The sequence below is a fragment of the Cladophialophora psammophila genome, assembly GCF_000585535.1.
Source record: "Cladophialophora psammophila CBS 110553 chromosome Unknown aczJe-supercont1.21, whole genome shotgun sequence".
Lineage (NCBI taxonomy): Eukaryota > Fungi > Ascomycota > Eurotiomycetes > Chaetothyriales > Herpotrichiellaceae > Cladophialophora > Cladophialophora psammophila.
In genome coordinates, this window is record NW_006912942.1 from 104,204 (window position 1) to 123,798 (window position 19,595).

Consider the following 19,595-nt stretch of genomic DNA (forward strand, 5'->3'; position numbering starts at 1 on the left):
TGCGGGCTATGCGCCATGTCAGCCTGCTTCACCGCCCTTCTGGACCTCCGATTTCTCAGATTCTCCTTCTTTTCGCAGAACTGTCTGTGAAGCCAACAACCACACGGCTTGTCAGTTACACCGATGCCTGACCCCTGGGGGCCACTGGCTCCTCTTGTGCCGGTCTCAACGATACCTAGAATGGAGTTACCCAGCAAATCCGGGATGTGTGCGTCCAAGTTGGTCCAGGGCGGTGCAGGGCGCTGTTTGGCACCCACGTCCAGCAACGACACTACCACACAACCACACCATCCCCAAAGGCGACACCGAATTTTCGGTTCAGGGCACCTGGCCAAGCAGATGCGCCTCCGTTGAGACCTTGCATTGCATTGCAGACGAAAAGAAGCTAAGTAAAAAGGTCTCGCTCTGGTCGCTGGCTGGTGGACATGGCCGGAAAACGCCACACAGTCACCGCATTTTTGACAGCTGACGCAGAATAGCAACACAACTCTTGGAGACACTGATCAGCTCTCATGGACAATGCACTCGGTACCTGACTGGGTCTTCCATGCTTCATGCCTCCGCCTCATCCCAGGCCTGCGTATGACCCCTTTGGACACCCTCGCTCATCATGGTGTCACCGCTACCTGCTGGGACCTGCATAAAAAGGTGTCTCTCTTTCTTCCTTTGATCAGAGCACCTCACCCCAGAGCTTGCTTCCTCTAATCTCGCCCATATCGACGCATCACACCGGAAGAGACGTCCAACAGGAAAGCCCAGCGGTGCATCTTCTTGTCTCCCAGTCACCTCACCAAGCGACAAGCCTATCAAACATGGGTCGAGGCCACTACGACGTTGCGGGGATTCTCAAGCCCATGGGACCCCAGAGACCTTCACCGAAGCGCATAGGAAACGTCAAGCAAACTACAGGATATTTGGGGACGCCAACTACCACCGACCACTTGACCCGGGGCGCCTCTCGGCCGACCTCCACGGTCCATTGATGCACGTCCCTACCCATCAGCTTCGAGTCAGGCAGGTCAACTCGGACATCGAGCATCAGACCTACGCGGCTTGGCTCTGAGGACAACACGTCATGTCGGTCAACATGGTCAGCATGCTGTGCGCAATTTGTTCATCCCCTCCTCGGCCATGCCATCCTCATCATCGTCATCGACGCTCTTCAAACAAGGTCGCAATAATATCGGTCTGATCTGAATCTCGCCTCTGTCTCTGAATACACTCGCTACGCTTCTATTTGGCCCCTGCGCCGGTATCGTCTTATATTGCCTTACTCGATACGACCCAAGCGGATCACGTCTTACATTTCCCTCGTTTCGGCTTCCGATGTACAGGCCCGACTCCGACAATGAAGTCAATGGAAAAGTGCATCCAAGGAGTGGAGTCTTCATGTCTGCACAAACAGTTCCTAATGTCGAAGTTCGCGATGCGGTGAGATGAGATGTGGGGATATGGGGAGATGCGATCGCATGACCAAGCAGCTGCGACCCGAGCAACCCTCGCTGGTCCAATCTCTTTCTTCAACGGGGTGTCGCAAACCAGCGAAGACGCTATATGGTGACTGCATACCGCATCATCGGTCAACACAGGCAGTAGAGCCAGCGGGCAAATGGGCCTTTTTCCTCTCCAACACACCGACCGAAGCTGACAGGACCACTTGCACTTACACTTGCATGTTTTTCATCGTTTTGACGTAACGGCCGGACCGGACTCTGCAGCGCGTCGGATCTTGGAACTTTGGCAGAGGTCAAAGGTCTCGGGAGCAGGAAGCAGCTGAGCTGAAACCATGCGTGGGAATCTATGCAAGACGTCTATAGTATGGGGCGCCGTATTGTATTGCGCTCCTCATGAGAAACAGAGGATGTATCGTGCTAGCTCGAGACAGTACACGATCAGCGGGAGACGGGCTTGACGGACACGACCGAGGGCTGACTGGCTGGCTGAGGCTGAGGCTGAGCAGCAAAATTAATAGGACAATATGACATAGCACATGCATCCTCGGCCACGACGGGATCAAATCCCCCTTGCCACTGCCCATTGAATATTTCGTCTCCGTTTTGCCACTTGGAACTCTTTCCTTTTTGCGATTGCTTCGTTTCGCCTCAGCCATATCGACCAAGGCAGCCTCATAATTGCCTAACTGACTGAACTGAGGGATCTCACTGGGTTCAACTCAACTCCCTCGCTGGGATGAATGCATGGCGCCCCCGACACACACCGATGGATAATGAAGAGAAACGTTTCTTCACATATGTCCGCCCCCGTTGTATGCATGCATGCATACGTCCATTCATAATGAATGGTACAGTAAGAAATACAGCAGCAGAAAAGGCATATATGCGTCAAGTTTCTCACATGAGACCGACGGTGATACATCCGCTTCGAGCTCAGCACTATTCGTAACTTCATCACCACCACCTTAGCCCTAAGAAACCAACGCCCTAACATGCTATATGGGGTATCATGAAGCCAAGTGAAATCATTTCAAATCAAGTAACCATCCCCATTCAGCCGGGGCCACGACGCCTTCTCGTGGCATCCGGTTCCGTCAGATCCTGCTTCCTGTAGAAATCTGGGTACGACAAAGGCCGGGACGTCGAGGAAAATGGTTGAAAAATCTCAAGACCTCTCCAACCTCCGAATCTCACTCTGCATCACAGCGGCCAAACTTTCTGTGGCCGCCTCAATCTTGCTCTTCTCCACATGGGTCAATTGTCCCAGCACCCACGCACTCACATCATCTTTCTCTCGCGATACCGGTCGTCCAATTCCGATGCCGATTTTGATAAATCTTTCTCCCATCGACGCTAACAGCCCCGCAGACTTCAACGACAATTGCACGGATTTGATCCCATTATGGCCCTTTGGTGAAGATTCGCCTCGGCGCAACTTTATCGCGCCAGGCGACGATTCGAGCTCGTCATGCAGGATGACCAAGGCTGTCACCGTGTCGTCAGATGGAGGATATATATTGCTGAATTGTTTCCACGCTTTTAACGCGCCCTGTCCAGAAAGGTTCATCATGCTTGCGCTTTGCCAGAGAGTGTATTCATCGCGACCGACATCGGCGCCAGAACTAACGAGGCCGGAACCGAGCAGCTTTGACTTTGTGAGCGGTGGGAGACTGAGGTGCGAGGCGAGATGTTTCAAGAGGATATGCCCGGCCGAATGACGTGTAGAATGGTATGGGGGAGGGTTGCCCAGAGAGGCAATCAGAAGGCGCACTGAGCGCATCGGCAGCTGTGGGGAGGGAATCTTAGGTTTGCGGATGCGCAGCGGAGATGGGATGACAGGTGAGAGAGCAGGTTCGTTACTCGCGGCACCGGTAGGGGGAGAAGAGTCGGAAATTATGGGTTTGACAGGGCGTCTCTTGATAACATGTTGTTTCAGGGGCGGGCGTGAAGGTTGAGGCTGCGGTTTCGGTTCTGGTTGTAACGAGAGATTGGAAGCAGAATGGTCGATGGGCTCGGGCCAGAACAGATCCTGGGTTGGATCGTGGTGCTGGTTGTACGAAATTTGTGAAGTTTGGGGATTGTGTTGTTGGCCAGCTGCCTGCGGCGGGCTCCAGTCAGCCATGACTCCCCCTTTTTCCTTCCGTCGAGGCCCAGATTTGGTTGTTAAGGACAAGAGGGAAGTACTTACCTCGATGCGAATGAGTGATGGGGAGCTGGTCTCTTTTGTTTGTCCCAAGCTCTTTGGATGAGTCAATTGACGAAAAGGTCAATGAATGACAAAGACGCTGGTTTGAAATGCGAAGTGAGTCGCAACCCGTCTGCGTCATTTTTTTTCAGCTCGCCGCTTGACTGAGTTTAGTCTGCCAAGCAAATGACTCGTGTGTTGTCCGTTTCGGGATCCTGGGCACGTGCGCGACCGAAGCATGGACGGCGAGCCCACGTTCCTGTTGGATAGAGTAGAGCTCTGACAATGAGGCGGGAGACTTGCTGTTTCACTTTCCAAGTCTCTCGTTCTCCTCGATAACATTAGGCGTTGCTGCAGTGAAACTCCAGGTTCCTTGAACTGATAAGCCAGGGAGTATTCGCCTATTCGCGGCCGGAGGCGAGGGTGGCGAAATGCTTTGGCGTTGCTTTTTATGTTTCCCCCTGGGGATCGCCCAGAAAATCAGGCCATCACACTCCCTCGTATCGCCGGTGGGTTACATCTGGGGCCGTAATCTCTTCATCTTCCAAGGGATACAGGCGATCCAAGGTCCAATCCGTGTTAGCTGCTGGTGGCGGTCTGCGAACAGATCCGGCACTACTGGTACTGCTCGATGCAGTGTTGGCTTCCACCTTGACTTCCTTTTCTTTGGCCAATTCACCGGCCGCCCAGGGGTTGCTCGTGTCCTCTCGTGTTTTGTGAAGTTTGAGTCGGTGCCATGATAGTTTCCTGGGGTCTCCCTCTGCTTGGCTCGCTTGTCGCGATCGCGGTTGACTGTCCAGGGCGATTGCTCCCGGGCTGTATCCATGGAGCTCCCTCGCTTGTCCTGCTTGCAGACGGCCTGCAGTTGAATCGCCCAAGAAGGAACGTAGATTGAAGATTCGTCGGATCAGAGCCCAACTGTAAGGCATGTTTGTGACAATCATTGCCGTACTTGCTTCTCGGCAATACCAATATACCCATTCAGAGCTGTAGGGATGAGTAAAACTCAGGCGCTTGCTCAAAATTGCACAGAGCATCGTAAACAGCCCCAAACTGAATGGAAACACCAATAGAATCTTTTTCTTGAGCTCCAAATGCGCCTTGACGAAGAGGGGGAGAGGAATGGACAAGATCAGGATATCGCTGCTGAGGTTGAAGACCAGGTTCATGATGAGGTGGTGCAATGCGGTGGTGCATTGCACGTTGTTCGTCGGAGTCTGCCAATAGTCGTGAAATGGTCGACACCAGACGGCGAAATAGAATATCTCCATCACAATGTAGGTGATGGCGACATATGCTGCGGCGACCTTGACCACCAGGGCTTGCTTCAGATTCTGCGTGAGGCGCCAGTAGAGAAGGAGAAGACAACACTTGGTCCCCCTACAGGCCTCTGTTAGCTCACATTGACCAACAGAACAAGGTCCGAAGAACAGCATATCCCCAAGATCTGGAAAGAGGGCCTCCCGAAGAACCAACTCACCATTGCACAGCACACATGCACTGTTCGACGAGGAGAACAGTCTTGGAACCCCAGGTCCGCTGGGAGATTTCTTGAGGTGTCAAGACAACGGGGTGCGCCGGGTCGATGAGGTTCGTCGAGACGTTCAGGTCAATGTTGAGGAATACGATCAGAATAGTATACAGGCACTACCATGGTTCGTTCCATTTAATCCATGTGGGAAAAGTGGTTGCGCCGCACTGATAGACTTACCGTCAGGAATATCATCAGATAGTCCTCGATTTGGAGTCGCAGCAAAGATCTGAAGAGTAGTAAACGCGACACCCTAATAGAGAATTGTCAGCCTACAGTGATACCATATCATCTTTTCCCAAAGGGGCATCTCACGTACATGCGCGAGAGAACCATACACATGGTGACGGAGTACCATATCCATGATTCCACCACAAAGGCGGTCATTGTTTCTGGAGTGTGCAGTTTCCGGCTGGCCCTCGGTTCTCGAGATATTGCGATGACGAAATCGGGGAGGGGGCAAATGGGCTTCACCGAAAGAGCAGATCAAGTGGTACGGCCGAGTCCTTTGTCCAGGTCGGCATGTTGTAGAAGACAGGATTTGGAGAGAAATCGAGATTTCTTCAGCTCGAGGGAGAACATGCGTTTGCCAGAGAAAGGAGCGGTTTCACCAACGCAAAGATATCATGCGGGCGAAGGGGATAGTCAGTGATAAGAAAACGCCCTGGCTCGCTTCACCTGGGGAGAAGAAATGTCACGGGCGGGCAAGCGGCGAGGCGGGCCAAACTAGCGAGGAGGTCGTGGATGGCGAATTCGGTGCTGTGGGTGGGTGACCTCGAGACAAGCTGTAACCAGGTTGAAGATCGAGGACAGGTAAGGCAGGAGGCAAAAGAAACGCCGTGCCGTATCGCATCGGGGTCGTCGTGTTCATTATCAGTTGCAAAGGGTCTGTTCAGGTTGGACTAACGGGGCGCCGGTCCAACCCAGACAGCCATCTGAGTGCCCCAGAGTGCCATGTCGAGAGTGGATTTGCGCGGGATGGAGCAACCGGAGAGAGCCAAAGGCGAAAGGGCCCAGTCAAACCTTCAGGCTGTTTGTGAAGAAATACCGACCTCGATTTACGAGGATTTGTGGCGGGCAGCACCACCACAGGGCAGGCTGTCGGCGTCCCTCGCGCCCACTGACTCGCCAGGAAGGGGGTGCCACTCGGTGAACTCTGTGCAAGACTGTCGAGCTGAAGGGAGAATGAGACGGAGAGCGAGACGCGCAAGAATGGGGTGACGACTCGAGCCTAGTAAGCGAGTTGGCTTGTCGCTAAAAACCAGGCACAAGGAAGCGGGTTCCCGGGAAGGAGACAGACCCGAGATAAGCGTCTGACCAGGAAAATGGCATCTGGGCGAGGGGGACGCCCAGCAGCCCTCGACCTGGCTGTTCGCCTTGCCCTGCCACCTACTGTACAAGTACTGGTACATACTTACTGTACTGGGTACCTACAGTATAGACCTCCGGGTATGTAGACGCTTGGAGTCCAGGCGAAAAGACTCTGGCGTTTCGGGGGTCAGCTTCATCACCACCATGTTCTCTCAAAGGCGGCATTTCCGGCGTCTTCTAGAACGCCTCGCTAGTCAATGATACAGCGAGCAGATACAGGCTGACGCAATCATCAGTCCCTTTCTCTCACGCTCCTTGTATTGACGTCCATGCGGCTGCCATGACGGCAAGGCTGCAGGTTTGTCAAAACTATCAGCAGGAAATATATTCCGCCCTTCCAGCTGCTCTCCTACATGTGTATCTCCTGTCCATCTCACAAGTCATCTCTCCTATTACCAGTGTAAACCTGATTAAGTTTTGCCTGTCGTGTATGTCCAACTCAGGGGTATCATCTCAATGATCTCGTAACTTGCCATGTTGAAAAAACAAAAACAAAAATGGCCATCCTGCTTTAAAAGGAGCGAATGCACCCTCCCAGTAACGAATGCGTCCCTTGCCCCCGCTATGACCCGTATTGCTTTTTGAACCCTCCTGTTGAAGTCTTAAATCATCCGGAACATACAAACGCCATGACCGAAATGTCAAATGAATGGATAGGAGTCGAGTCTGTCGCCTCAGCCTTTTCCAGATCCCATATTCTTATTAGCCCCTGCTTGCAACTTGCGCATCGCTTCACGATGCAGCTCTAGCATGTCCGGTCGTCTCATGGCTTGATCCATCGCCAACTGTTTCCTTTCTTGCATGCCTCGTTGATATTCCTCCATGAGTTTCTTGTTCTCCTTCTCCGCCTTCAGCTGAGCGTGTCCCGCTTCCGCCATCGCCCCGTTGATGCTCGTGCTCGTGGCTCGGTGTTGTTGTGACAGCCGCCATTCAGCAAGGAGAGACTCTCGCTTTTGTGCGTCGCTTCTGTGGTCTCGCTGATTCGGTTGATGGGAATTGTACGAGTCAAGTCTGGTTCCAATCGAAATACCAGGCCGATTGCTGTTTTGGCTCAGCGGCCGCGCCACTTGGGGGAGGTCGTACATGCTAACAGAATGTGCGCTCGCACCACCGTAGGCTGTATGCGGCCGAGTCCCACTGTTGCTCCGCTGCGGCATCATGTAGGGTGACGACACGCGCCGACTCGCTCTCTTTGGGCTCGTGAATTCCATAGGGGTATCTTCGTCGATTGGTGTCGAGACAAGTGAGTTTTGCATTGTGGGGTTGAGAGAGTTCCGACGGCCTCGGCTGTTGGAGCGTTTTAACGATTGTGTCGACGCTGACCGCGATGGTACTCTGCCCGTGCTTCGACGACGCTCTTGATCTGATACTGACTGTTGGCTCGACGGCGGTTTGGAAGCAATGCCCACACCGGCCCCGCCCGCTTTCACTGTGGGTGGTAATGTGGCTGCTGGCGGCACTTCGACAGGAGGCTCTGCCGAAACCTTCTCAGGCTCGGCCGTGACCGGAGCCAGCTGGGCTGGCAACTCATCGTCAATGCCTTCAATCGTCTCTGGCTCGTCATAGATCGGTTTATCGGCTATGGTAATGTGCTTTGCCCATTCATTGGTCCGATAGGACAATACCACACTCGACAGCTGGCTAGGGACTCTGGCAAGAGCGGTTTTGGTCAGAGTATCTGCGCTAGAGTTGGTAGTATCGGATGTTTGCGAGTGTGGCTGCTTGACTTCCCCCAACTCCGTCTTTGTTTCCCCCCCTTCGGGTTTGAGAGCTTCGTCCGAGCTGGAAGCACCATTTGCAGACAGTCGATCAAGGTCCCCAAGTATATGTTCGAGCTGCAAGTTCCCATCGATAGTTGACCCCAAAATACCTTGCACCTCGAGAGGCACCCTGGCCGCGTTCTCTGCTCTCTTCGGGACATCCGTGGCCGAACTAGCTGCAGGTGAGATAACAATTTCTGGCGGCAAAGACGTATTTGGATCTGGTTCAACGTCCAGAGCATTCACATCTAACTCTTCGTTGTCCACGTCCATGGTCGCAGCAGCCGAGGACGCCCTACTCTGTGGCCTTTCGCCGTCGATGAGATGTTCTTGCGATTCAGAGCCGCCGCCACCATAGTTAGCGCTCAAGTGTCTTGTTCGGCGAGAAAGCGACTGCTGCGAGCCTCGCTTAAGCTTGGAAGAACCGCTGAGTTTGCCTGACTGGTCCTTCAAAGCATCTTGGTTGGGGTGAACATCTTTCAGGTCACTGCGAGTACTTTGAGCTGCAGTTGACTCGCAACTTCCTTTCCGTTCCGCCCCAAGGGGGGTTCTGGAACTCTCCAGGGCTTGAAGCGCTTTCTGATGTTCCTTTGTTGCAACGGCATCCGTATCCTCTTCCACCTCTTCTATGACATCGACCGCCAACGTGCTCTGCCGCTTGTTCTTCGATCCATAGGCCGAAGATGCTCTTTGAGGCCCAAAGGCATTCATCTCTACACTTTCGGAAGAACCAGATTGGGGCACTTGCTCGAGTGAAACCACCGATACGGTCGAATATCGTTTTTCTGGGTGCAGATCCTGCCACAACACGGTATTGCGTTTACTGGTAAGTCGATCGCCATATTGCTTTTCCCATTCGGATTTGTCGCGCTCGTTCTGTCGTTGAAGATGGCGGCCCAAAGCCGTTTCGACCGCCTCCCGCTGTCGCGAATCCTCTTCGTCGACCACGCCTTTCTCTCTTTGCTTAGATCTTACCACCTTCCAGAGCTTGAGCTGCGAGAGTACTCCAATAATGGTGCAAATCGCAATCACGGCTATCTCGACCCGTATCCCCTTTGTAAGGGGAAAAGTGTTGGTGTTCAAAGGGAAGAGGTTATCGTTGAGATCCCAGATATAGAACCAAAATTCCTTCAGGCCGGCTCTGGTGAAGCAATCGACACCCAAGGTGAAAACTGTTGCCCCACTAAATGATATCGACCCAATTAGTGCATAAGGGCGAGTGTAGCTGGTCCAGGACAGCGCCCAGAAAACCACGCAGAATATCGCGATAAACGCTCCCTTGCCCCCTGAGCTAGTAATTAGTCCACCAGCTCGCAGGGCCAGCAGCCACATGCTAAAACAAAACCCGCCCAAGAGACAGGCAAAGCCTTCGGTGACTTCTTTGAACACCAGAGCGCCGCCTCCGAACACGGCGCCAGTCATAAAAATCGCCACGAAAAAGCCTCCCTGCACAGCATCTGTCACCGGCGGGCTCATCACATAGTCGACTAGTGCTGTCGTTGCTATACTCGCCAGGAATGCGCACGACAAAAAAATTTGCACCCATCTGGTCTTGACACCGATCAAAGCATAAGTCGACCCCAGGAGGATGAGTATCACTCCAGCGATCCCAAACGCCGGTGTAATTCGAGGCTGAATTGGCAGTGCATCCGGTTCTTTATCAGTCAATGTAGTCGTCGAGTTGTTCGCAGGAGTAGTAGAAGCAGTAGGGAGGGCCGAATTTGTACTGGAGATATGCTTCGCAGTGGATGAGGAGGCTGAAGAGAGCGAGCTTCTGACGGAAGTTGTCGATAGTGCTGAGCTAGACGGTTGGACGATCTGCGTCGAGGTCGTTAGAGATGAAGGGACTGTGTTGCTCACCGGAGTCGACGCATCCGTCGAAGCACTCGGGGAATCAGTCGTAAGGGCGGGAAAGTTGGTGTCGGTCGAATCCTGTCGCTTCTGTATATTTGATCTAGGTTGGCCGCAAACTCTTGAAGGCAAGGCCCATCCCAGCACCGTCCAGGCGATAAGTTGAGAAAGACGCATCTTGTTCTACCTAAATGATGGAGTGACTGAGCTCCACGATGGGCTCTCACCGCGTGCAGGGGGTCTCAGCACATCAAGAACCTCTTTGGTGGTGACCACTTCCACGTCAACGGGTGCAGTTCCCGGAGCGATGATGCTGAGTTACCATTGACGTGGCCTGGAATCGGAGAATATGTAACTTCGACCAACAAGCTCGCAGGAAGCAGAACACAACAGTAAGGGCGAAAGGGCAAACACTGTCAACACTGAACACTTCCACCCACTGGGCAACGGCGACACTCTAGTTAGAATGAAGGAAAGATGGAAGAGCTTAAGAGGCGGGACCACGAGGCCTTGAAGCTGGGGACGACACGAGCTAAGAGCAAAATTGAAGGTGGTTAAGCAAGCCACATGCTCGTATGAGCGTACCTTTTGGGATGTGAGGGGCTCCAAATTATCCAAATCGTCATCAAAGAAGCAATCCAGAACGAGCAGAATGGAAACGTGCCAGCTAGCTCCCGTGGAGAGTAGCCGCTAAGGGGGACAATGTCCCCTGGGGTGAGCGGCAGCATGGATTTGAAGACCGGGAAATTATGCGTTAGAATCAGGACTGGAGCTGCCGACCACTTGGTCGGAGGGATTGACATCCCTCGCGGAGTATCGCTGAGAGCCGCGTTACGTGTTCGCCGGATCCTTGAGCCTATCTCGAGCGCAAGAGTGACTCGTCGACGACGACTTTCTCCAAGAAGGATGAGGTCGACCTGCATGATATCTGCATAACCCTGCGGCGAGGTTCCAGGCTGTGTCTAGGATACACAACGGAGGACGGGACAGCTTTGGAGCTTGTGAGGCCAATCCGGCAGGCTGGATCGACAAAACTAGAAACAGCATGCATGTTTGGAGCTTAGCAGAGCGCCGGCTGAACCGGGGTCACCCATGCCGAGATTGGGTGGAAAATAGTGTTACGGCTCGGACAAAGGGGCTCTTGATGTCCATTTGTAGACGATTTTCCGGGGGATTGGTGGGAGCTCTTTTAAATTGACGCCCTTTCAGCCTTTCAGCCAGCTTTGAGCTGCAAGCCACGTCAAAAACCAAGACGCTGATGGCACGATTGCATGATGGCATGATGTACTCGGTATCCTCCTCGCTTTCTCCGTCCATACAACAGGGGTCGTCAAGACCCATTGCGGCCGTCCAGGGGTTCGGCTGAGAGGTTCCGGGCGGACTTTGACAAAAATCGCTCTGCTGCATGTTAGCCATGTCTCACTTGACTTTTCGTAAATGTGCAGGCTCGCTCGCTGACTTGATCTTCTCGAAGAGATCACGTCTGCCACAGCGTCTCGCTTCAAACGACGCCAGGTTCCTTCCGGTGTCAAGCTATCGATAAAACATGGGCAAGGATTGAGTGCGATATGATCTCGCGGGGAAGGAGGCGAACAAACGAGATTTAAGGCTGCTGATGCTCGGGCTGCCACCTGGTGGCTGGGAGCGGCTTTTTCAGCCCGCGGAAAATATTATGTGGAGAAGGTGAAAATGGCCGCAACCATGCGACAGTCGGAGTCGGACATTTTGACGCCTTGGCCCGACTTGGCGAACCAGATGTACACGTGACCACTTCAACCGCCGAGGCCGCCGTCGCCGCCTCTCTCCCTCACCGCCAACTCACCGCCAACGAGGCTGGGGGGAAGCAGGCAAAGAGGAGTCAGAGAAAGTGTGTGTGTGTAGGCGAGAGAAGGGAGACAAGGATGAATGTGTCCGAAATTCATAAGGTGGTCTGATCAATATCACATCGCAACGCCGTTACACAATCACAGGGATGAGCCCATGCTCCCCAGCCCTGTGTTACTAGTACATACTGTTGTACAATGTAAAACCGAACAGGTTCATGCATGAAGAACAGTTCATGGCTTGCTTTGGAACTGAAATTCTCCCCTTCAAAATCATCTTCCCCCATCCGCTTACGCTTCTCCATAGGTGATTTTAGCGAAGAAGTGATTTGTCGACTGCTCCCGCAAAGGGCTGTATTTACGGGATTTGTGGTTTATAAGGATTCACAAATGTCGGAGTAGTAGGTGATCCCTGCAGCGTCGAGGTTGGTGAGTGGGAGCGACCCTTTTCCAAGTTGGCATCACGTTTGTGCGAATTTTGGCGCTTCGGCTCATCGCTCGTCCACCAATGCAGCAAGGACAACCAGGGAAGCCAGGTAACTAGATATCGCACCCGTATAGGCTCGCCTTGTACAAGCTCGTCTATGTCTGTGTCTTCCAGCGGGATATCTTCCGGCACTTGAGGACCTGTGTTGACAAAGTTGGTCGGTGGCGCAAAGACTTTGAAGAGCTTCCTCGGCCCAGGGAAGTCCTGCCGTGTTTTGGAATGATGAGGCTCTGTTGGAAGTGACGGTTCGTCGTCAGGGTCACGGCACTTTTCGAGTACTTTGTAACCCAACCGGACAAAACTGAAGCAGCCGATAATTAACGGAATCAGCTGGGAAGGGAAGAAAATCCGATTTCCAGGGCCCAGCACTTCCTTGACATGGTTGAAGTTGAGAGTACACTCAACTAGAATCATCGACCACAGAATCCAGAGAAAATTGCCGATCCTGAGCAAGTAGAAGATTCTGCGCAGTCTAAGATTGAACAGTCAGCAAAGTATCCAAACTTTAAAGCTGCTATCAGACGAGTTTACTCTTTTTGGTAGAGCCCTGTAGCATAGTGCAATCGAGTGCTCGTTCGCCATTTCCTTCGCTTGGCTAGGTCGACCCCCTTTGCAAACCTTGCGTATAGAGCTAGGGAGGACGCGAGCAGCATGACGCCGAAATAGATGACGCAGCCAATGCAGACGATAATGTAAAAGATTCTCACACCACCATTGGCACGGACTTTGGCGAACATAAAAGTGTAGACGGTCCGACATGGTCCAGTGTCGATCATGACAGCGGTAGTGTCTGGTAGGATACCGAACCACCAGAACCACAGACCATATACCGCAACCGCCATCGAGAGGAGAAGTCTGAGATGCGTGCCAAACCCTCCAAAATGTCGAATGCCCTTTGGACCTTCCCCGAGATAATGGCAAGTTCGGTATCCCCAGAGGCTCAGGACCGAGAAGACGGTCCCCCCCGACAGATGCATAAGAATCACGCAGTCTAGCTGCGTCAAGACCTTTGTGATGGTGCATCTTACCATGGCCACGATATTTGCAAAGAGGAATATCGCGTTCGTATCCAAAGCTCCACCGATGTCACCCGGCACAAATGAATTTGCCTTGACACAAGTGGTTACTTTGCGCAACATCAATGCATGAACATGGATAGGGACAAGAACTTACGACCCAACCAGTGAACCATGAAAAATAGATCCCCTTCCAACACACCGTTAGATTCGCTGCGGTTCAAAGAGTGCAGACAAGGCTGGAAGGCATTCAAGACTCTGCCAGAGTGGACACACTGTTAAGCACAACACATACCAGTCGGACACCAATTCCATAGTAATCGGGCGCACGAGCACTCTGACATTGGTAGTCGTTTGGGTTCGGTCCCGTAATATTTGTTCGAGGTACAAGCCATCTCGGACTGGTTTGTGTTTCTGTGGCTGTGGCAGAGCACGAGCAAACGAACAATAGCAGAAACAAGCTGAAGCGGGTGACTTTGTTATTCTTTCCAACCATGTTGGGTATCAGAATATGTCTGCAGAAACTTCCAATTCAAACCTGGCAAAGCAGAGATGTTTAAATTTTTGATATAAGGGCTGCAGTGTCGGGCTGCCCGAAGAATTCAGCATCCTTATGGGACGCACCAGGGTCTGGCAGCTGAGGCGACAGCAAAGACTTGTGCTAGTAAACGATGTCTAGCACCGACCAGCCGCCGTTTTGGTTTGCTCAAAGCAGAACCTGACAAGAAGTATAGTGTCGCCCCAGGACAAGGCCTGTGCTGGTTTGCCCTAACCCACAGAGTCGTCGACAAATGCATTTCGGTTTTGGCTCTGGTTCCCTGACCGATGACGGAATGGGCGTTGCACGAAGACGTCATGGCTTTGATATCCAGTTGCAACGAGGCTGATGATCTGCACCAGCCTGGTCGTGTTCAGCAATGGTAGCAAGTTGATTGAGGCCATGTTACCCAGTTGCCGTCCCAGCTCTGGCTTTCGAGGCAGGTCTCTTCGTCCAACGTCCTCAACACGACAATAAGACACTTCACCGGACTGGAGGATACAGAACATCGGGACAGGCAGAGGTCACTCTGACCTTGCAGAGCTCGTCCTTTGGGGATTGGAACTGGAAGCCCCTATGCATTCCGGTTCTGGCGGCATGGAGTGGCCAAACTTTGCTGCTTGTTGGACCTGTTAGGCATCTTGTAGAGAGTTCATCCTCCTCCAACCATCTAACCCTTCAATCTGATCAGCATCAGTATCGGTGGAATGGTTTTCGTGCCAAGCAGATGCTTGGATGCGAGGGCGGCCTGATGCTGAATCTCGATCGACGGAGACGCAAGATCAGCACATATGTTGACTCGGAGATTGAGCAGCGGCAGAGGGGATTGTCCAGAAGTCTGTATCTAGAGTCAGCCCCCGCATTCGATTGCGGGAGAGCCAAGGCGAAATCTTGATTTTTTGTAACAGCCAATTCAGACTCGAGGTAATTGCTTAGGATGCTTCGGGTGTTATACTCCTTGTGACCCCTCGATCCGTACAGGGGTACAAGGGACTAAGTAATGGAATATACTTGTAGTTTATCCGACCCATTCGGTCCTGAAAGATACACTTAACCTAAATAGGCTCCAAGCCGAATTGAACGCCACGGGTGCACACTTAAAGTCTCTCGATCGCTTCACTCCACGCTTTCAACTCTTTCTAAACCCCTTGACTAAAACACTTGGCCTTTTCACAGATACATATGACAGTCGAATTCTGTAGGGATGGAGCCAGAGCGTCTTGAGCTCACGGATGGACCCCTTCCCCGCAAGGAAGGGGAGACGCAACACCGCCAGATGCACACTGGTGAGACAAGACAGTCAGTCTGGGGTTGTTCTAGGACCTGCAAAGAAGTGCAGATAGATCAAAGTCTATGGGGGAAATTAGCGTGCTATGGTGAGGTAATACGTGGACATTATACTACTGAAAAGAGATATTAATTACCTTGATTGTGTCCAACCCGTTGGATATGCCGCGTGCTCGAGAGTCAACCAGATGATTATTGTGAGAACAGCTTGCAAAATTTCAACTTGAATCACTCTCTCCATTATCATCCACGAGCATTACCACTACCTCCATACATAATTCATCATCGCTGAGTCTCTGCCCGGCTGGCTCAATAAAATGCCCAAGAGAGGTTTCAATGCTCAACCTTGGCTTTGGGCAAGGGGGGTAGCGTTCCGTCGTAATGAACCTTGAATGTGCACGGGAAGACGAAGTAGGAGCCATGGTCTTCTCGCATATACACGTAGAATCCTCCCTCGCGAGGAATCTAGGAGGGGTCAGTAACTTTCCACGTAGACCGTGTTGACGTTGGACTGTGGAGCTCACCTTCTTCAACTGTCCTTGCGGTCCTGGCGCCCGGCGCAGATTCTCCAACTTGCCCACTGTTCTCAACATGGCAGTCAGTCCCACCATACTAGCATCCTTTCCGAGACAGGTGTGCTCTCCGATGCCATAGTGGATGTAAGACTCCAGCGGCCTGTCAAGTCGGACCTCGTCCGGGTTTGGGAAGATCGCAGGATCTCTTGCGGCTTTCACAAAGCCACAGAAGACCTTATCGCCAGGCTTAACGGTGACTTGATTCCCATCATCGTTGAAAGTATGACTGACCTGGCTCCGTCGGTAACTGCCAAAAGTGCCGTTCAAGCGGATCCCTTCGTTGACGTAATGTAGGAGTTTGTTGTCGGATTCCTTGCTGTCGATCTTTGCAAGACGTTGAATGTCCGGGAGATACTTAAGACCTTCTTCGCTCAGGTAGTAGTCCATTATTTGAGAGAATACCTGCGATTGGTTTGGAATCTATGAATTGTTAGTTAATGATCGTTGAATAAGTAAAAAAGAATGTGAACACACCATTGCACAGGCTGTTGGTAAGATCTGGCTGAAGGCCATATCGTAGGTGCTCATACCGGTCTCGCTCAGGCGACGAATCATGTGGATACCATAGTCAGCCAGGGCGTTCTCATTCTCTCTCCAACCATCGAAGAACTTCGCCGCGAACGAGGTAGCTGTTACAGACTTGACGTTGGCTTCGATGAGCTTGCCCAGTATGTTTGAAAGCTTCCTCCCCACCATCCGGAGTGGAAAGGACTTGGTCGGTTCGAAGTCGAAGAAGATGGCAGTGAAAATGACGCTCATGGCCATCCACAGCTCTTGCTCGGAGAAAATGCCCTTGGGGTTCTCCGCAGTCTTAAGAGGTAAATCGAACATGTTGGCTGCAAAGTGGACGTGCGCAAGATTGCCAACGTCCCGTGTGATATCGACTTGATGGATGCCAGCAATTTTGCAGCTCTTCTCGTGGAGAAGGCGGAGTGTGATGTATTCATAGAAGTGCTTGACATGGTCATGCCATTTTTCGCGGTATATGAGTTGTTGCATCGTCTGGCGCTGTTTCCGATGGAAAATGGTGTCCCCTCCGAGACAGAACCTCTCGCCTCCTTTACCCATACAGAATCCTAAGCCGTCATTCCACATGACCCTAAAGTCCTGAGAACGCTCCAGAAGATATTTGGCGCTCTGGTAGGACGTCAAATTGATGCGAGTAGGGATATACTCCGGAGGACTCCAGTCGTAATCCTCATAGCGACCGAGATTCTTCATGATTTTGGCATTCTCGCTTGGAATCGTCATTGGGTCTAGCCGATGTTAGAACTGTATACGCCCACAAATACTGCAGCACCGTAGCCTCTGTGGAAGAAGTTCACTTACAGTGAGCATAAATGCTGTTGGTCTTGAAATGATTTGGCAGTGCTCTGAGGATGAGTTTGTAAAAAACACACCCTTGATTGACGCTGACATCAGATGCCGCCTCATTAAACCCCCAATTGGTAAGGTTCCTCGGAGTGTAGTCCAGAGTGTAGAATCTGTCGCCCCGGACCAAGGCAACAGCGTCGGACAACACCACGCGTGAGATGGTATGAGTCGGGCAAATACCTACACCTGGCACCATCGGTTCCTTGTACTCTTCAACAGCGAGTCCGGGATAAAGCTCGATGAAGTCAGGGTGTTCATACAGATGTTTCAGCTGCTCGGCCACATACGGATCTCGGTTGACTTCTTCAAATGTGTCGTATGTCTTCAGGCCAAAGAATTTTCGGTATTCGTTGAGGGTGCATAGGTTCCAAGACCGAGACTGTCGAATACCAAGAATCGTGATGGCTCGAAGTGCCTTGGGGATGTTGCGGGCCCCGAATGCGCCAGCAACTTCCTCCACCCCTGCTTGCATGATCTTCGCAAGTTCGCCATCATCAAACTTGCCATTTGCGTCCCGTTTGAGATGGGCGAACGGCCGCTGAAGAGGATCCTTGGGTAGATCCTGGTCGTATTTGCCCAACCCGATCATCAACTCTTGGAGTGACACATCGCCCGGCTTCTTCCCGAAGAGCTCATAGTAAACCTTCTCCGTCCATGCTTCATCCATTTGTCCGATACAAGAATGCCAACGGTATGAGAGACTGAATTCAGCGCTCACTTGGTTGCCAACTCCTCGTGGGGTGCCATCCTTGCCAAAGGTTTTGGGGTTGTCGATACGGGGATCCAAGGTCCAAGTGCTGTTTGTTCTGTTCAAGTTTACTATCGTGCCTGAAAACTTCGTCAGCGTGGATGAAACATGTGGAGGGCGGAAAATGAGATTACGCAAATAGTCATGGAGAGTGACTGAGATATAGAGCCCACAGGTAATGAGTCGTCCTGTCTGGAAGAGATCATTATCGTACTTCTTCCAAGCCGCTTTTGCAGCCTCCCCCGATAGCTTGCTGGAAGGCCGCGTGAAACGGCCATTTTCATTAATCAATGCCAGCTGCTCGACAACATAGTTGTGGAAGCGGTTCAACATGATGAGCATCACGCCGCACGATGGTGGAAATGCCAGAAGTCTTTCCTCGGCAAAGCAGTCTGGCTTGATTTTGCCGTTCTCGAATGTCCTCATCATATCCTGATCTTCTCGAGTATCTCCATACAATATTGACAGGTCCAGGTAGCTAGAAGTCTTGCTGTTGCTATAATCGTGGTGATCTGTTTGAAAGAGATCTAAAACAAGTCAGATTAATTCAGGATCGAAAATGTTCTGGTTCGGCATACCATGGATGACGAGCGAAGCCCAGTTGAAGAAGATGCTCGAGACGTTATTTGGATGAGGCTTAAATTCCTCTCTTGCCAGCAGCGAATCGAATATGAGCCCTGGGTCTGGTAAAGCACCTGGTTGGGTAGTCTTAGGCTGGACCGAACGTGCGTAAGGGGTGTTTGCTGCACCAAGTTTCGGAAAGATGTAAGAATTATTCGAGCCGTCAGCTGAACGGTATTGGTAGCCATCCCCAAGGTACGACATAGGCGGATGTTGCAAGGAATTCCAGAGGAGGTCCACAAGCGAACCGGTGAGCTTGACTCGATTGGCAGAGCGATCAGGAAGGGCGGCGACCAGCTGCATAACTTCCTCCATGTGCATTTTGCGGTCATCCACGGGGCCGCCACTAAGCTTGTCCTCTACCATGTGCAAGGCTGTTTCTGCGTCTTTGAACCCTAAGTGCTTTATATCGTCCCAGAGTCCTGTCGGCTCCTCTTTCTCCAGATACTGACCATCACCCGTCTGGGTTGGCAGCGGGCGCCGCGAAGCGTGGATGAGTGCTGCAAATTGCGTGAAAACGTTTTCGACATCCTTGCGTGTCGCTAGAGCATCGCCCCCATCTTTCGCGTGCTTTGGAGGATTCGGGGTACTGGCCGGTTTGGGTGCCGCTGGCCGTTGAACATCCCTTGTTTTTTCAAGGCTCTGACCAACAGAGGCACCATTTGGGGCTGTGCCGTTGACTTGGTCGTTATTCACAGCAACAGGGGAAGCCTTTGACTCGTCGACGGTGTGAAGGGCGCCATTGACACCATTGCTCTTTGCACGCTTGTTCTTCCTGAAGTTGGAAGAAATTCTTCTTAGCAACGGCATTGCTCGAGTTCTCGACCTTGGTAAATTGTACTTGGTTGTGAGGACAAGAAGGGCATATAACAGGAAGCAAGGAGCAAGAGAAAGAAATTCCAGGGGGCTTCAAGGGAGCCCAAAGCTTCGAAACACAGCTTGGCCCCTCGAAGGGAATGAAAGTCGAGCTCGGT

At 52.1% G+C, this 19,595-nt stretch overlaps 5 protein-coding genes across 5 annotated transcripts; all 5 read right to left on the minus strand.

Moving 5' to 3' along the window:
• Nucleotides 1-2,619: 2,619 nt before the first annotated feature.
• A1O5_10671 (uncharacterized protein) lies at nucleotides 2,620-3,576 on the minus strand (the record flags this gene model as incomplete). Its single annotated transcript, XM_007751247.1, has 1 exon — nucleotides 2,620-3,576. One exon carries the CDS (start codon nucleotides 3,574-3,576, stop codon nucleotides 2,620-2,622), a length of 957 nt encoding a protein of 318 aa, XP_007749437.1.
• A 551-nt stretch (nucleotides 3,577-4,127) lies between these two features.
• Nucleotides 4,128-5,557, minus strand: A1O5_10672 (uncharacterized protein; the record flags this gene model as incomplete). Its single annotated transcript, XM_007751248.1, has 4 exons — nucleotides 4,128-5,019; nucleotides 5,120-5,286; nucleotides 5,351-5,423; nucleotides 5,490-5,557. The coding sequence occupies 4 exons, from the start codon at nucleotides 5,555-5,557 to the stop codon at nucleotides 4,128-4,130; spliced, it is 1,200 nt and encodes a 399-aa protein (XP_007749438.1).
• Nucleotides 5,558-7,215: 1,658 nt separating this feature from the next.
• Nucleotides 7,216-10,329, minus strand: A1O5_10673 (uncharacterized protein; the record flags this gene model as incomplete). Its single annotated transcript, XM_007751249.1, has 1 exon — nucleotides 7,216-10,329. The coding sequence occupies one exon, from the start codon at nucleotides 10,327-10,329 to the stop codon at nucleotides 7,216-7,218; it is 3,114 nt and encodes a 1,037-aa protein (XP_007749439.1).
• A 2,004-nt stretch (nucleotides 10,330-12,333) lies between these two features.
• A1O5_10674 (uncharacterized protein) lies at nucleotides 12,334-13,601 on the minus strand (the record flags this gene model as incomplete). Its single annotated transcript, XM_007751250.1, has 2 exons — nucleotides 12,334-12,934; nucleotides 12,994-13,601. 2 exons carry the CDS (start codon nucleotides 13,599-13,601, stop codon nucleotides 12,334-12,336), a joined length of 1,209 nt encoding a protein of 402 aa, XP_007749440.1.
• A 2,035-nt stretch (nucleotides 13,602-15,636) lies between these two features.
• On the minus strand, nucleotides 15,637-19,431 carry A1O5_10675 (prostaglandin-endoperoxide synthase 1; the record flags this gene model as incomplete). Its single annotated transcript, XM_007751251.1, has 6 exons — nucleotides 15,637-15,768; nucleotides 15,828-16,298; nucleotides 16,353-17,134; nucleotides 17,208-18,080; nucleotides 18,135-18,527; nucleotides 18,579-19,431. The coding sequence occupies 6 exons, from the start codon at nucleotides 19,429-19,431 to the stop codon at nucleotides 15,637-15,639; spliced, it is 3,504 nt and encodes a 1,167-aa protein (XP_007749441.1).
• Nucleotides 19,432-19,595: the final 164 nt, after the last annotated feature.